The sequence below is a fragment of the Miscanthus floridulus genome, chromosome 7 (assembly GCF_019320115.1).
Source record: "Miscanthus floridulus cultivar M001 chromosome 7, ASM1932011v1, whole genome shotgun sequence".
NCBI classification, from domain to species: domain Eukaryota; kingdom Viridiplantae; phylum Streptophyta; class Magnoliopsida; order Poales; family Poaceae; genus Miscanthus; species Miscanthus floridulus.
In genome coordinates, this window is record NC_089586.1 from 101881341 (window position 1) to 101895943 (window position 14603).

Sequence of the window (14603 nt, forward strand, 5' to 3'; positions counted from 1 at the left end):
ACATGAAAGGCGGCATCGAGACTAGCCGACGGGAGCACAAATGGCGAGGGCAATCCCACATACTCTTCGACCTAGGTACTCCCAGCGTCGAGCTCCTACAGCAGCCCTCGCGCTACATTCTCCTCCTCAGGTAGCCACCCACGACTCGTTCTCCACAGCCTCCTCCTCTCCGAGCAGCCACGCCTCCGCCTGCTCCAGCTCCTCCACTCACCGGAGCAGCTCCACCGCCTACTGCTTCAAGGACACAACAGATCTGGGAGAGGGAGAAAAAGGGACATGGATAGGGAGAGGAGAGGAGGCAGGGTCTCACCTCGGCCTGGGGTTTGGCACGGTGACCAGCAGACCCTAGTCATGTCGCGCGTGCGGATCCTTCATGCCTGCCTAACACTTGGAATTGTGGTGGGGCAGGCGCCGCCGGAGCAATGGGAATGGCGGGGCAGAGCCAGGGAGTCTCTAGGGCCATTCCTATTGTCGGTTTCTCCTTCCATGCGCCCCTCACCGCCGTCGCTGAGGCCGTTTGCTGCTGGGGCTTCTTCTGCCCTGTGAACCACCGTGGTAAAGGTAGGACAATAAAGACCAAACACCCTTCATAGATGGGATCGGGGCTGAGGTCGGGGTAGGCGGCGGCCTCAGCGTGGTAGCAGTGAGGCGGCGACGGCGGCAGGGGGTAGCCTGGTAGGAGCAGGCCATGGCGGCATGTGCCGGTCCCAGATCTGTGCCAGGTCATGGCTGTAGCCGGTGGCCGAGGAGAGGGAGGAGGCGCCCGCTGGCCAGCGGATGTAGGGAGGGGCGATGCGGCTACGCTTCGCTGTGCCCGGCTTGGGCATTCACTTGAGGCGGTCGAGCGTAGGTGGAGGAGATGCTCGCGTGATTGGAGGTGATTGCGCGCACCGCGACGGGGAATCGTGTGATTGGAGGAGAGCGAGAGGGTGAGGGATTTAGGAAGGTGGAACAGGAGGTGTCGTGATTTCGTGGAGCTGGGCGGGAATTTTTTCGATGATCATGATTGCACGTTCTTTTCATAGTTGTTTCCTTTTGAAACCACAGGAGCGAGGTTTGTTTCCTTTGCAAGGACATGCGTAGGAGCGACAGGTGCTGAATCGTAGCAGGCAGAACTATGGACCCACGTTGAAATGTCGCACCAAAAAATATCAACGTTTTATTCTTTTTAGTTGTGGGAGATATAAGAATAAGAATAGAGATTCCCAACCTGTAGTGGCCCCGCGCGGCGTTACCCATCCCGTAGGTCGTTCGCGCCATCGGCTGTTGCCCACGTGCATTACATGTGTAACATCTTATCTACTTTTTAAACATCCAGATGGAACAGTTGCAACATAAAAAAAAGACAGATAAAATATTTGAAACAAACGTCTGAAACACTTATGGAAATGCCTTAAAAATATTTGAAAACCATTGTAAACATATGCAATATCTAGATAAAACACTTGCAAACATATATATGAAACATCTGAAAATACTTGAAACATATGCTTACAATATATATGTATATGCAACATCTAGATCTACTTTTGCAACATCCACACAAAACACTTGCAATATTAGACTAGAACCGATGAAACATCTGGAACATACACTTAAAACATACGTATATAGTCATTAGAGCATCTCCAAGAATATCATATTTTCTCTTCCTAAAACATGTAGTTTTGCAACTCTCAGAAGGTATTGAGAGGAAAAAAAAGACTACCCTAAGAGTCTCCGATGGCTTAAAAAAAATCAAATTTCGGTCCCACGTCATTTTTTGCGGCTTTTTTATGCATGATTTCACAGGGCCGCTGATGCCTCTTCTAACCACACCATGGATGTGATTCGCGTGTCTGCCTAAGCTGGACACCATGGGCGGATATAGAGGGTATTCTCCGTATTCTCAGGAATACTCAACTATTTTAGCATACTTTTATGTATATATGTGTATATACTTGTATATGTATATGTATATGTATAATGTCATATTTTATAGTATTTTCACTCGTTGAAGTCTAAAACAGTAAAAAAACAGCCTTTCAAATTGGCTCATATTTTGTAGTATTTTCACTTATTGCAGTTAAAAACAACTGATTTTTTTTATTAACGTGGAAGTAGGAATACTCAAGTTTGGAATCCTGACTCCGCCACTGCTGGACACGCGAGGATCGCTGACTACTTCGACGTGATCGTCGGGACGAGCACCGGCGGGCTGATGACCTCCAACAGACGCCGGCGGCGGCGAAGATCTCCTTCACTCGACAGATGCACAATATGGCGCCAAGGGGAAACCGCACGGGGGAAGACCAATACGCGCGAGGGGAACGGTGCCATCTCTCCGGTCGTCCGGTATCACGGTTCACGGCCGCCCACGCCCCGTGCCGAGACGCGCCGGCCGCTCCACCCCAACGCCGGGAAACGGAAAAGTGATCAGTCTCACCAACGTTAAGCAACAGCGTGAACAGCTCATCATTCAAAAAGAAAACGAATAGCGTGAAGATAGCGACACATGCGGGGGAAAACAGTTATTATTATTCCTTAATTAACCAGATCGAATCGAAGAGGCAGAGAGGGAGACGGATCTCCGTCTCCACGCCGCGTCCGCCCGCACGAATCCGCGCTCCGGCCAAGCCCCCCTAGCCACCCCCGCCCATTCATGGTGGGCGGGCCGTGAGATCTCTAGGGAGGCTCGTGGGCTTCATTCGTCGGGCGGGAGGGGAGGGGAGGGAGATGGGCGCCCGGAACAGCGCTGCCGCCACGCCGGTGCTGCTCAACGTGTACGACCTCACGGCCGCCAACGATTACCTCTACTGGCTCGGCTTCGGCGTCTTCCACTCCGGAATCGAAGGTTCCCATGGCGATCTATCCTCTTCCCTTTTCTTTTTCTGTATCCGTTCTGCTGCGGTAGAATGATGGATTATTAGCATGATGATGATGGATGATGCTGATTTTATATTTTTTTTATTGTTGCTGCTTTATGGTCAAATTAGTAGGAGAATATATTCTTCGGAACAAAATGTATTGAGATGGCTGATCAAAGGGAAAAAAGGGGCAGGGAAACAAAAGATTATAGAAATAATACCGTTCTGTCTTACCAAGAATTTCAAGGAGAATCGTGCGTTACGTCTGTCTGGCCGCAAAAAAAATGATCACTTCTGCTCTGCGAGATTTTCTAGTATCATCCTATATAGGTAGGCACGGAAGTGTGGATTCGCCAACGTAGCATCTCTTCAACCTTCCTTGATTACATGGAGATGGATTGCTACCACTTGGCGAATCCCTGAATCAACACTGCTTTTTAAAATTTTTCATCTATATATCTGCATTTTCCTAGATCTAGATGTCATGATGTCTATTCTAGTATCTAATATGTAATCTACAGAAGGTTTACATTTTTTTTCCTCCCTTTCAAAATGAACAGTCCATGGCACGGAATATGGATTTGGAGCCCACGACTACCCATCCAGTGGTGTGTTTGAGGTGGAATCAAAGAGTTGCCCTGGCTTTATCTATAGAAGGACGGTGTGGCTAGGCACAACAGACATGTCTCAGGAAGAATTCCGCTCGTTTATCGAAAAACTCGCAGGGGATTATTATGGCAACACATATCATTTGATTAATAAGAACTGCAATCACTTCACAGATGATGTCTGCCAGAACTTAACTGGGAAGCCCATCCCTTCCTGGGTGAATAGGCTTGCGAGAGTAGGTTGGTATCAGTGTCACTGCCGATTTGTTTGTTTCCTCTTTCCTTTATACTTGATGGAACTATAGCAGCTGACTGTATCTTTTTCTCAAAAATTTAGGCTCAGTTTTTGATTGCCTTCTACCAGAAAGCGTTCAAGTTTCTCCTGTAGGTCGTGCCCCAACTCGTCGTCAAATATCTGGTCAATATCTACCTGAATTCTCAATTGCTTGCTTCTTTCTGTTTCTATGATTTCAATTTAATGTTCAAATTGTATTGTATCAACCTAAGAACAATAGCCTGTTGCTCATGATTCAACTCAGTTTATAGTTTTAAACTTTCAATGCTGTGTTATGCTACTTTCACGAAAATGTGTCATTGACATGGAACAATTGTTTCTTTGTAGTCTTGCACAGCATTGCGATATTTACCTTTTCTGTGACCAGTGGGCTTTCTTAATTTTCTTAATTTAGCTGTATGTATCTGCACCCGTTCCATGGAGATGAAATGAAGTTTTACTTTCTTATGTGCTAATCAGAGCATTTGACATGTTGTATGTCTCATTTCAGGCACAATTTTTGGTGACATAAATCTCAAAATGTTATGAAAATTTTCAATATATTTCAGAAATCAATGTCACTAGGTAACTCCTGTATAATGATTGCTTTTTATGCAAATGCCAAACAAATGTATATTCACAGATATTATCTTCCACTATTTACAATCTTGTTAACCATCTTGCCTATTTCTCTTAAAATACTACTCAGACGATGATTTGTATTCAATACATTCACAAATCATTGGGGAAAGCGACAATGATGAGGATGAGGCCAAACACCTGCTCCCAGCTCCATCCAACGACCTGCATTCTGTAGATGTACCACCAAAACTAGCGAAAGATCTTCTCTGAATCACTCCATGTTCATAGGCGCCTACCATACTGTAACTTGACTCGTATAGCTCTTGGTGCTAAAGTGATTCTGTAGATGGCTTGACACAGATAGGAATTGACCATCTTTCATTAAAGATGAAGCTCTAATTGCTTGTGGTTTACCAGTTTGCAGTTTCACTTTGCTGTCTCATCTCAGCAAACAGTTGTCATCTATGGTAGCAGGTGGCATGATTGTTACTCTGCCATTTAGCACATCTGGAAATTGCAAAAAAAAAATTGACCTAATCAGTAGGGGAATCCCCTACCTATATTTTTTTTTCATTAAATGAAAGAATGATATATACAAGAGAAAAATACAAGGCAGCTAGGCCCAAATAGAAAAAGCATCCTATACATTATTGCCATCTCTCCAAAGATTGAGTGGGGATTGTCTGCTGGGCTTGGCTTTAGTGCAAACTAAACCAAGTTCATCTTTGAACTCTCTTCTCCAAAGGTTGATGTTGACTTGACCTTGATCGAAAATTACCTTGTTTCTAGTTATCCAGATAATCCAGCAGGCTGTGATGAAGATTTCTCTGAAAATTGGGCTGCCAAAGTTTGACCTGGCCTCAATTACCATATCAAGAGGTGGTAGACTTAGGTCCCAGATGATGGGGATGGAGTCCCAGCAGGCCTGGCTGAAGGGGCACTCGAAGAATAAATGGAAGTTTGTTTCTTCAGAACCACTGCTGCAGAGGACACAACTGAAGTAATCTAAATCCATGTTTTTCCTTCTCAAAAGGTTTCTAGTATTGAGTCTGTCCCTCAGTAATAACCAGAAGAAGAATTTATGTTTGCCCAAATTACTTGAAGTCCATAACCAGGAGAAGAGGGGGCATGCTTCAGTGTGTCCAATAAGAATCTTATATGCTTTTTTGCTACTGAAGAGAGATGACCCCCAGGAATAAGACCAACTATCTTTCATGCTATCATCCCAATCTCTGTCTAGAAATGAGGCCTGAAGTACTTCCAATTGGGTTGCAGATTGTGTGGAGAGGGGGAAGCTGAAATTTCTGGTGATCTCCTGATCCAAAAAGAATTTGATGGAGCATTTTGGTTTCTTACTGAAAGAGAACAGCTGTGGATAGGAATTTTCCAGGGCTTCACCCATCCAACAATCAAACCAGAAGAGCACAGTGTTACCTTTATGAGGATGGCATGAGGCAAGAACTTTGAAATTCTCAAAGAGTTTCATTATGTCCTTCCACCAAAATGATCCAACAGGGCTTCTAGCATGTGGTGGAGTTTGGGTATTTGAGTAGAATTTGGACCAAGTCAGTGACACCCAAGGGATATCAGCCTGATTATAGAATTTGTCTAAATGCTTCAAGAGTAAGGCATTGTTCTGACTCTTAATGTCTATGATGCCTAAGCCACCTTGGTTCTTTGGTTTACAAGCTGTCTCCCATGTTACTAGACATTTACCTTTTCTTTTGATGTCACCATTACTCCATAGGCAGTGTTTTCTGTAAATGTCAATCTGCTTGATAACTTGTGGGGGGAGCTTCAAGCTACACATGTAGAAGGTTGGAAGGGCACTGAGGACTGAGTTAACAAGTATCAGTCTACCATGATAAGATAAAAATTTACTAATGCCAGTTAACCTTCTTTCAATTCTGGTCAGCAAAGGACTGAATTCCTGCAAAGAAGGCTTAGTAGTACCCAGGGGTAAACCAAGATAAGTGAAAGGCATAGATCCAACCTTGCAGCCAAAGGTGTTGGCTAAATGGGAAACTCTAGCATCACTCATGTTAACAGGGACCATGAAGGACTAGCTGAAATTAACATGCAGACCAGTGCTATCAGAGAAAGGTCTCAGAAGGCCTTTGAGATTAAATGAGGTTCTTGCATCACCTGGTAGTATTAGGAGTGTATCATCAGCATATTGCAAAATGGGAAAATCTCCTTCAAAATTATCACAAAGTGGGTGTTTTAACACCCCATTCTGTCAGGCTTTATTGATTATGGACTATAGCAGATCAGCTGCTAAAACAAACAGTAAGGGAGAAAGGGGGTCACTCTGTCTGACACCTCTTTTACAGTTAAAATTTTTTCCAGGTATACCATTAAGTAGGAAATTGCAAATTTGGTATGTGGGGTTCCGGTGCCTGTTAGGAATTAGGACTGTCGATGCTTGTTGAGCCCAGTGTTGAAGGCACATACTGTAACATGTTACTATCAAAAGAGTGTACATGTACATGGCTACTGAGTATTGGCCACGAATCCAAATGGGTGACTATTTCTGTTGGGCTGCTTAAGCGCCTGTAGTGACAAACTGACAACTGACAACTGACAACTGACAAGGGACTAGGGAACAACGTTTGTTTGTTCCGGGCTATTGAACACTGGAGCGCGTGCTTTGTTGCCCAACCCTGTGATTCTGTCGCAGACGCTTGTTATGCTGTAATAATGTGAGATTGCCTTGTAGGCAATTTTGAAGTTGGGCAACAAAGCATTTATCTATATACATTTATCTTCCCTCCTACGAAGAGGAAGTGAGGAACACTATAAACAAATGACATTTACAATGACAAGGATTTGTGTTAAAATTACAAACAACATATGACATATATGATCATAAATAAATAATTAAACAAACCAACGGGCATGCCACCGTGTTTCCACCCTCTATCTCTATGGGTGTGTTTGGACCGCTTAAAATTGGATTTGCGACCGTCCCACGAGAATCAAGAAAATCTCACCAAACATATTGTGTTATCTAATGCCCTCCATGTTGAGACCATGGCTTGCATGAAATTTTAGAGTTGGCAGTCTCTATTGGAATGCGAAAATTAACTCTGAGATAGATGTCCAGAATTTGTCTCCGTGCATTAATGTTATAATATACTCCTTTCGTGTCACTATGGTATTCGTTCCTGTCATTTTTTTTAATTTTAACTAGGTTTCTAGAAAATATTAGCAACATTTGTATCTTTAAATAAGATTTTTATAAAAATAGAATCAACGATATATCTAATGATACTAATTATGTACTATAAATATTAATATATTTTCTTATATATATTTGATCAAAGTTAAAAACATTCGCCTTATCAGAAAACGAGAACGACACTTATTTTGAGACGAAGGGAGTAGCTACGATCATGCTGATTAAGAGCTTATTTAAAGGAAACTAGATTCAAAATAGTCTACGGTTTTGCATCTTATAATGTATCAAAATGTCTTGACTATTTGACCCCACCATGGTGCTAATTTGAATGATGTTTGAGTTCATGTGTTGTCTTAAGCCAGTCTTGATACAATTCTAGCATTCATGTGTTCTCTTAAGCCAGTCTAGATAGAATTTCACAGGAGTTTCATGGTTTCTGCGGCTGATAAGTAGGCTGAAGTTGATTTATTATAAGAGAAAAACATTATACCATGGCTGATAAATTCAAGCAAATATGGCCTAAATAAGATGATGTGTCATAGTACCGATGAAGAGAGATAAGATAAAAGTTTCACGCAATTAAATGAGTTTTGTAGGAATAAAACTGGTTTGCACCGTTACCAATACCGATACATGAAACCTCCCTTGAAACTCGGCTAAAAATACAACTAAGTGTGATATTGGCCCCGTTCGCTTCGCTGAAAAAACAAGCTGAAACATTATTCTGGCTAATTTGTTGTGAGAGAAAAATACTGTTCCGGCTGAAAAAAACAAAAAAAAAAGATTATAAGAGAAGCGAACAGTTCTAAAAAGATGTGCTATATAAGTGTACTATGTGTTATATTATTTAGCTTATAAGTATAGTCATTTGTTTTTGTCCAATCAACATATGTAAAAAATAAAATGAATAGGGATACATACTTCGTTTTATTGTATGCTATTTAAAAAATATATATATGTGAGAATTGTATTTTTTTAGACGGAGTATATGGCTAGACCACGCACGGCACGGAGGCACCACTCTTCTGTATCTCGGGATTCACCTGTTCGGGTAGTTAATTAGCCGGTAGGGGAGCAAATTCTGAAATTTCCATCTAGAAAAACCCTAGCCGGCGGAGGTCAGGAGGCGTGGGAGCACGGGCGCGGCCGCCGCTCGGGCCTGGGGCGCTGTCGCAACAGGAGAGGGTCAGAGAGATGGTGCGGCCTTACGCGGTGAAGGGGCGGAAGAAGAAGCGCAAACTCGAGGAGGCGTCGGCTTCGCACGCTGCCCGGCCCGCCGAAGAAGCGGAGGAGCTGCCACCGCCAGAGGTGGGCAGCGAGGAAGATGAGGCAGTGACGGGGAAGGAGGAGCACGCGGCGGCGGACGGGCTCCCAATCCTACCCAGGATGGTTGATGGGAAGCGGCAGCCCGGCGCCATCTTCGTGCTTGAGAGGGCCTGCCTCGAGGTCGGCAAAGTCGGCAAGGTACAGTGGTTCGGCTGCAGCAAGGAACTCCTCTTTTTTCTTGTGCTATATTCCTGTTCCAGAACGAATTCGATTCTAGCTCGGTTAGATGTTTATGCCCAGTCCAGTTCAGTCGCGTCCTTAGCTTTGGGGGATTTATTGGAGCAATTGATTTATTGATGAGGTGGTTCTACTGTTATTAGTGGGAAAAAAGGGCAAAATCATACTTAATTTTCACCTTGTCATGAAACTGAAAATGTGCAGCTTGTTGTGACAACTTCGCAGAATGTGGAAATTGATGAAAGAAATCAAGGATGCTAGAATATCAATGCCTAGTTTATTAAGTGTATGCCTTCAGGAATGCTCAGTATCTTTGCGATTATGCAACAGTAGATGAGTTGGCTTGGAGTGGACCCTTGCTTGCACATCTAGAATTCCAGTGTTAAGTAGCCATTTTTTTCATTAATTCTAAAAGTGTCAATTGATATTACTATTCACCTCAGACTAGACTTGGTGTGGTCTATTGTTTAGAGATTCTTCTATCTTGTATATAAAAAGGCACATTTGTACTTTCCTAATTTGGTAGCCTTGACATTGCTAGTATTTCCATTTTTAATCATTTAAAAGGTTCAGTTTTGTTTGCAGAAACAAAAATTCAAACATAGCATCTGGGATATTAGTTTGCAGAAACAAAAATTCAAGTATTTCTAAACAAATGATTATCACCCCATGGATATTAGGTTGACAATTTCTTTTACCATTCTGTGCAGACAATGCAAATCTTGAACTCAGATGATCATGCAAATTATTTGAGGAAGCAGAATCGCAATCCTGCAGATTATAGGCCTGATATCATTCATCAGGTAATGTAAATTTCTTGTTGCCTGAAAACATTAAAAATACTGGAAGATGAATAAAATGCACTCCTCTTTTTATTTGATTCGATTCTCAAATCATTTGCTTCAGGTAAATGGAAATCAGGCAATTTTTCAATATCAAGTTATCAAGTACTTTATTTTGTTATTTCCACTATCCAATTGATCAGCTATGCATCCTGTGCTGTTTTGTAAAGAAAACATCAGTGATCTAGTAAAAAATCGTTGATTGGACCTGTCCAACAGTTATTCAGCTCTTCCTTTGATAGACATCCTTTCCAACTTGTCTTAGATGATTGTTTCAAAAATGTTTTGCAGGCTCTACTAGCAATATTTGATAGCCCTCTAATTAAGGCGGGAAGGTTACAGGCTGTTTATGTAAGGACTGAAAAGGGAGTATTGTTTGAAATCAAACCTCATGTCCGCATGCCAAGAACATTTAAACGTTTCTGTGGTTTAATGTGTAAGTTACTAATAAAACTCTTATACCTTCTGTATCTTATGTGTTTCTGTTATTTTGATAATTGTGCTGATTGCAATTAACTATATAATATGGCAGCACAATTGTTACAAAAACTGAGCATTACGGCAGTTGGGAAGCGTGAGAAGCTTCTTAATGTTGTTAAAAATCCTGTTACCCTCTATCTACCTGTTGGTGCACGTAAGATTGGTGAGAATCTATTTTCGAATCTATTGTTTAATATAACATATTTCATATCAGATAGATAGATAGATACATATGCTAATTGATGCATTTTATATACTTAGGCCTTTCATTTAGTGCTGAGAAGTCAGTCAACTTGTTTGACTATGTTGCCAAATCCAGTGACGATGAACCCCTTGTGTTTGTGGTGAGTAAATAGCTGTGTTTGTAAGCTGAGCTGTTTTGACCCCTTAATGCTTTGCATATAATCCCATATTGTCTGCACATTATCTCCAGGTTGGTGCCATGGCCCATGGAAAGATCGACAAGGAATACACAGATGACTACATACAAAGTAAGTAACATTTAGTTGAAACACTAAAAACATTGTATGCTGAAAATTTGGATCTGGGTGATGTTTTTTTCCTTGCATTCACCGTAGTTTGGTTGTTAATTAGTTCTAAACTGGCTCACATGCACTGATGCACATGTAGCAAATGGCCTTAACTTGGTAGCAACTTGGGCTGATGACCAGTTTGGATCAAAATATCATCATGCTTCTGACTAGTTTGAGCAGCTGGTACCGACATCCTATTTAGAGATTGAGAAACTAGCAAATATAAATGTCCAAAATTATATACTTTGATGACTACATTGCTTGGACAAAGGGATATTTATTGTCCTGTCTCTATTCTGTTTGTTTTTTCTTTTCCTTGGTGTACATATTTTGAAGGGCGGGCGTCTTACCGCCTGTGACCGGAAGGTCCGGGGTTCGAGTCACGGTCTCCTCGCATTGCACAGGCGAGGGTAAGGCTTGCCATTGACACCCTTCCCCAGACCCCGCACAGAGCGGGAGCTCTCTGCACCGGGTACGCCCTTTACATATTTTGAGAAGACTGCAATGTCTGCATATTATTTATTTATCTGTATGTTTTCCTTTCAACCTTATTGATGACCACTTCCCCTGTTTGTGCAGTTTGCAATTACCCGCTCAGTGCCGCCTGCTGTTTAAATCGGATATGCAGTGCTCTGGAGCAGAAGTGGAACATCCAATGAGAGGAACAATTGACACAAGCATGAGAATCTTGTTTTGTTATATACAGTTAGCTAGTAGCATTGCCTATCTTGCATGTACTGCCTTCTGTTTATGTACAACACCTAGCTTTGGCTTTGTTTGAGAGTTAAAACCAAATGTTCCAGTGTAGCATTATGAGTTATGACGTGTTTTAGACATCAAAGCCGGTGCTTATGATTCATGGCCTTAAACTAGTCTGTTCATCAAGTCATTTTAGCAAAAACCGAGTGTTTTGCGTGAAGAGACCAAACTTGGCTTTACTCAAACATTGATGTCAGATCTTATGCCTGGTCACTTTATGCTCCCTTCCGTTGTTTACCGCGCCAATGTTAATAAGCAGGCCTATTCATTTCCTTTTTCTTTTCGTACTCCCTGCCATTTGTTGGTTCTAGTATGGTTTCTCTGCTCTGCACAGCCCAAATTGCGGTTTTGTGGATCACGTATTGTGCTGCATAGAAGGATATACGATGCAGGCTTTCTCCGGCAAATAAACACACCCTTGTTCCTGCGGTGAAGACTCGTCGCAGCCAGCCGCTCTCATTTTCCCCCCTCTCTTCTCGCGGCGAGATGCGACGGCGGGCTCGGTAGCAGTAGGGGAGGAAGAGGCGCGACCAAGAAACCACTTTGGTCCCAGACTACAGGGATGGAACGACGATCCAATCGTTGATTTTGAAAGAACGAAGATTTGCTGTTTTTTAGTTTGTTCATTTTGACGGGCCAAGAAACCACTTTGGTCCCAGACTACAGGGACGGACGGAGGATCCGATCGTTGATTTACAGAAACCAGTGTATGAAAAAGTCGAACCGTAGCGTAGTAAAATCGAACAGAGGACATTGTAGCTGTTGAACGGTGTCAAAATGAAAATCGGCAGTGCCAGTGCCCGGATGTCCGGATGGACACCCGCGCTCGGGCCAGCACGCTCCCGCCCGAGCCTGCATTTCACGTGTACAATTTCAGTTTAGAAAAGGATTTTAAAGCTTTATTTTTTTATTTATGCTCCGATATCACCTGTGGCAGAACCGTCTAATCCAATGTCTTCCACGAGTACTTGTCTTCCATTAGACATTAACTACTCAAGAGAGGACACTAAACTACGCAGTTTCGTCGAGCACACCCCAAAGGAGAACTCGAAAATCCACATTTTTCCATCGGGATCATAAATGAGAGAATAAAGCTTACAACATTCTTAAGTTATTTCTTACATCACTTTATTACGGTCCTAGGATAATACCTCAATTTATTATAACAGCGGAATATAATAATGTTATTAAAATTACAGAGAAAACAGAATTACTTTAATGACATGGTGGAGCATTGACATAGTGAACATTTTATACAAAAGATGCTAGCAGATTTTACATCTTTTCTTATAAAAAACATTTCGTGAGGGTTATAAATAAACGCTACGGTCATAGCGTGAAAAGAATCCTCTTTGAGTCCACCAGGAGGTTTCCACACACAAGAGTCAGTTCTAAGCATCCCCTATCACCTGCAACAGGAGAATAAAACCCTGAGTACTCAAATGTACTCAGCAAGACTTACCCGACAGGAGAAAAATAAAAGACTCTAAGGATATGCAAGGCTATCTAGCTTGTGGGTTATTGCATCTGTGGAAGCATTACTAAATGTGTGTCCTTATATTCAACTTCATTAGCAGTCATCATTACTTCATTAACTAACCATTCTATGTAAGCCCCTATGCTATTTTCAAACAGGTGGTAAGCAATCAGAACTATTTTACCATCTTTCATATTCCAGTTCTTCCTATGGTGCTAGACCATAGCCAAGTTGGTATTGTATCACACGGCGATTCACGAACCAATGTATCTCAGCTGGGTACCCCGAAACACACGCCCCACTTGTACCCTAGACACAAGCAAGACAACCCACCACTCTCCTGTCAAGGAGTCCAGGTCCCCGTTCAAACTTGAACTCCAAGCCCCCACTCCTGAGTCCCAGACTCAGTATGGTGCTTAGACCTCCACCATCCCGCCTCCATTCAGTCGGTCCGAAAAGAGCCGGAACCCACGACAAGAGATCAACGAGTCTTCCCGCTCCTATAACTATGTGATCAGGATAATAAGTCTGTAACCTGACTACCATCCACAGCAACGAACGGTCCTCAATCGACACAGGTGGAACAAGTGCAATCCGAGCCTCGCTCGAATACCTAACCAAGTCCAAATCCAAAGTACCATTTCACCCGGTCTCCAATTATCATTCATATATATTCCATGTGACAGTAACAATAACATCTTTTCTATCTCTCGCGAGTGACAGATAATCACTCGGCTTCTATCGGATCCTATAGCATAGCAATCTACACGATCCTGATATACTAGTAGGACTCATAGAATAAGGATATATATATGCAAGTGGTTTTCATTCAACTCCTTAAAACTTAATACACAAGCATAAGATAAAGTGCAGAATAATAGGGGTTATGCACCGAGGCTTGCCTAGGTAAGATATAACCAAAAGTTAGTATTCCATCATGATGACACGATCATCAAGGCACCATCTTTTTCGCTACTTCAGTCGACTCTCTGATCCATCATTGTTCCTATTATGATATACGTGGATGCAACGTAGAGACGCAATTAATTAACGGTAATCACAACTCTTAAAATACAATTATGCTCCGCAAGCTAACGAGCTAGCTTAAATAACTAACGTACTAGTCTACATATCCACGTCGTCAAGTAAGGCTTTGTCTCCGTAAAAATGTTCTAGTTTTAAAATCCCAAGGTGCTTTGGCATTTAATTGATTAAATATATATATTCGAACTAGGGCTTATTTAGCTACCTAATAATGTTTGGGATTTATTGTAAAAGTTTTAGAGCCAACACTATCACCAATTTATCACAAAAATTCCTTCAAGTTTATACATTACAATATTAAGCATCTCAAATTAATTATATAACTCCTAGAAATATTATAAAACTATATGAACAAAATATACTAGTAGATAGATCATAATTTTAGGAACCTAACAAAATTTGTTTCACAATTTTTGGACATCTACATGATTTTAGATTAATTACACAAAATTAGTTCTTAAATAAAAATACAAA

The 14603-nt window shown here is 42.0% G+C and overlaps 2 protein-coding genes across 6 annotated transcripts; both read left to right on the forward strand.

Moving 5' to 3' along the window:
* The first annotated feature begins 2395 nt into the window (after positions 1-2395).
* LOC136464015 (deSI-like protein At4g17486) lies at positions 2396-7775 on the forward strand. 4 transcript variants are annotated; one of them, XM_066462983.1, is made up of 5 exons: positions 2456-2833; positions 3407-3694; positions 3792-3872; positions 4240-4313; positions 4438-4653. In XM_066462983.1, the coding sequence occupies exons 1-4, from the start codon at positions 2716-2718 to the stop codon at positions 4275-4277; spliced, it is 525 nt and encodes a 174-aa protein (XP_066319080.1). In that variant the 5' UTR covers positions 2456-2715; the 3' UTR covers positions 4278-4313; positions 4438-4653. The 4 variants fall into 4 exon arrangements, with proteins under 4 accessions (XP_066319078.1, XP_066319079.1, XP_066319077.1 ...); XM_066462981.1 differs by lacking the exons at positions 4240-4313; positions 4438-4653 and adding an exon at positions 7659-7775 and having other exon boundaries at positions 2396-2833; XM_066462982.1 differs by lacking the exons at positions 4240-4313; positions 4438-4653 and adding an exon at positions 4077-4231 and having other exon boundaries at positions 2400-2833.
* A 729-nt stretch (positions 7776-8504) lies between these two features.
* LOC136464016 (uncharacterized) lies at positions 8505-11718 on the forward strand. 2 transcript variants are annotated; one of them, XR_010761131.1, is made up of 8 exons: positions 8505-8955; positions 9705-9797; positions 10128-10272; positions 10369-10479; positions 10578-10660; positions 10750-10807; positions 11186-11321; positions 11429-11718. XR_010761131.1 is itself a non-coding variant. In XM_066462984.1 (7 exons), the coding sequence occupies exons 1-7, from the start codon at positions 8686-8688 to the stop codon at positions 11506-11508; spliced, it is 840 nt and encodes a 279-aa protein (XP_066319081.1). In that variant the 5' UTR covers positions 8506-8685; the 3' UTR covers positions 11509-11718. The 2 variants fall into 2 exon arrangements, 1 of the variants encoding a protein (XP_066319081.1); XM_066462984.1 differs by lacking the exon at positions 11186-11321 and having other exon boundaries at positions 8506-8955.
* Positions 11719-14603: the final 2885 nt, after the last annotated feature.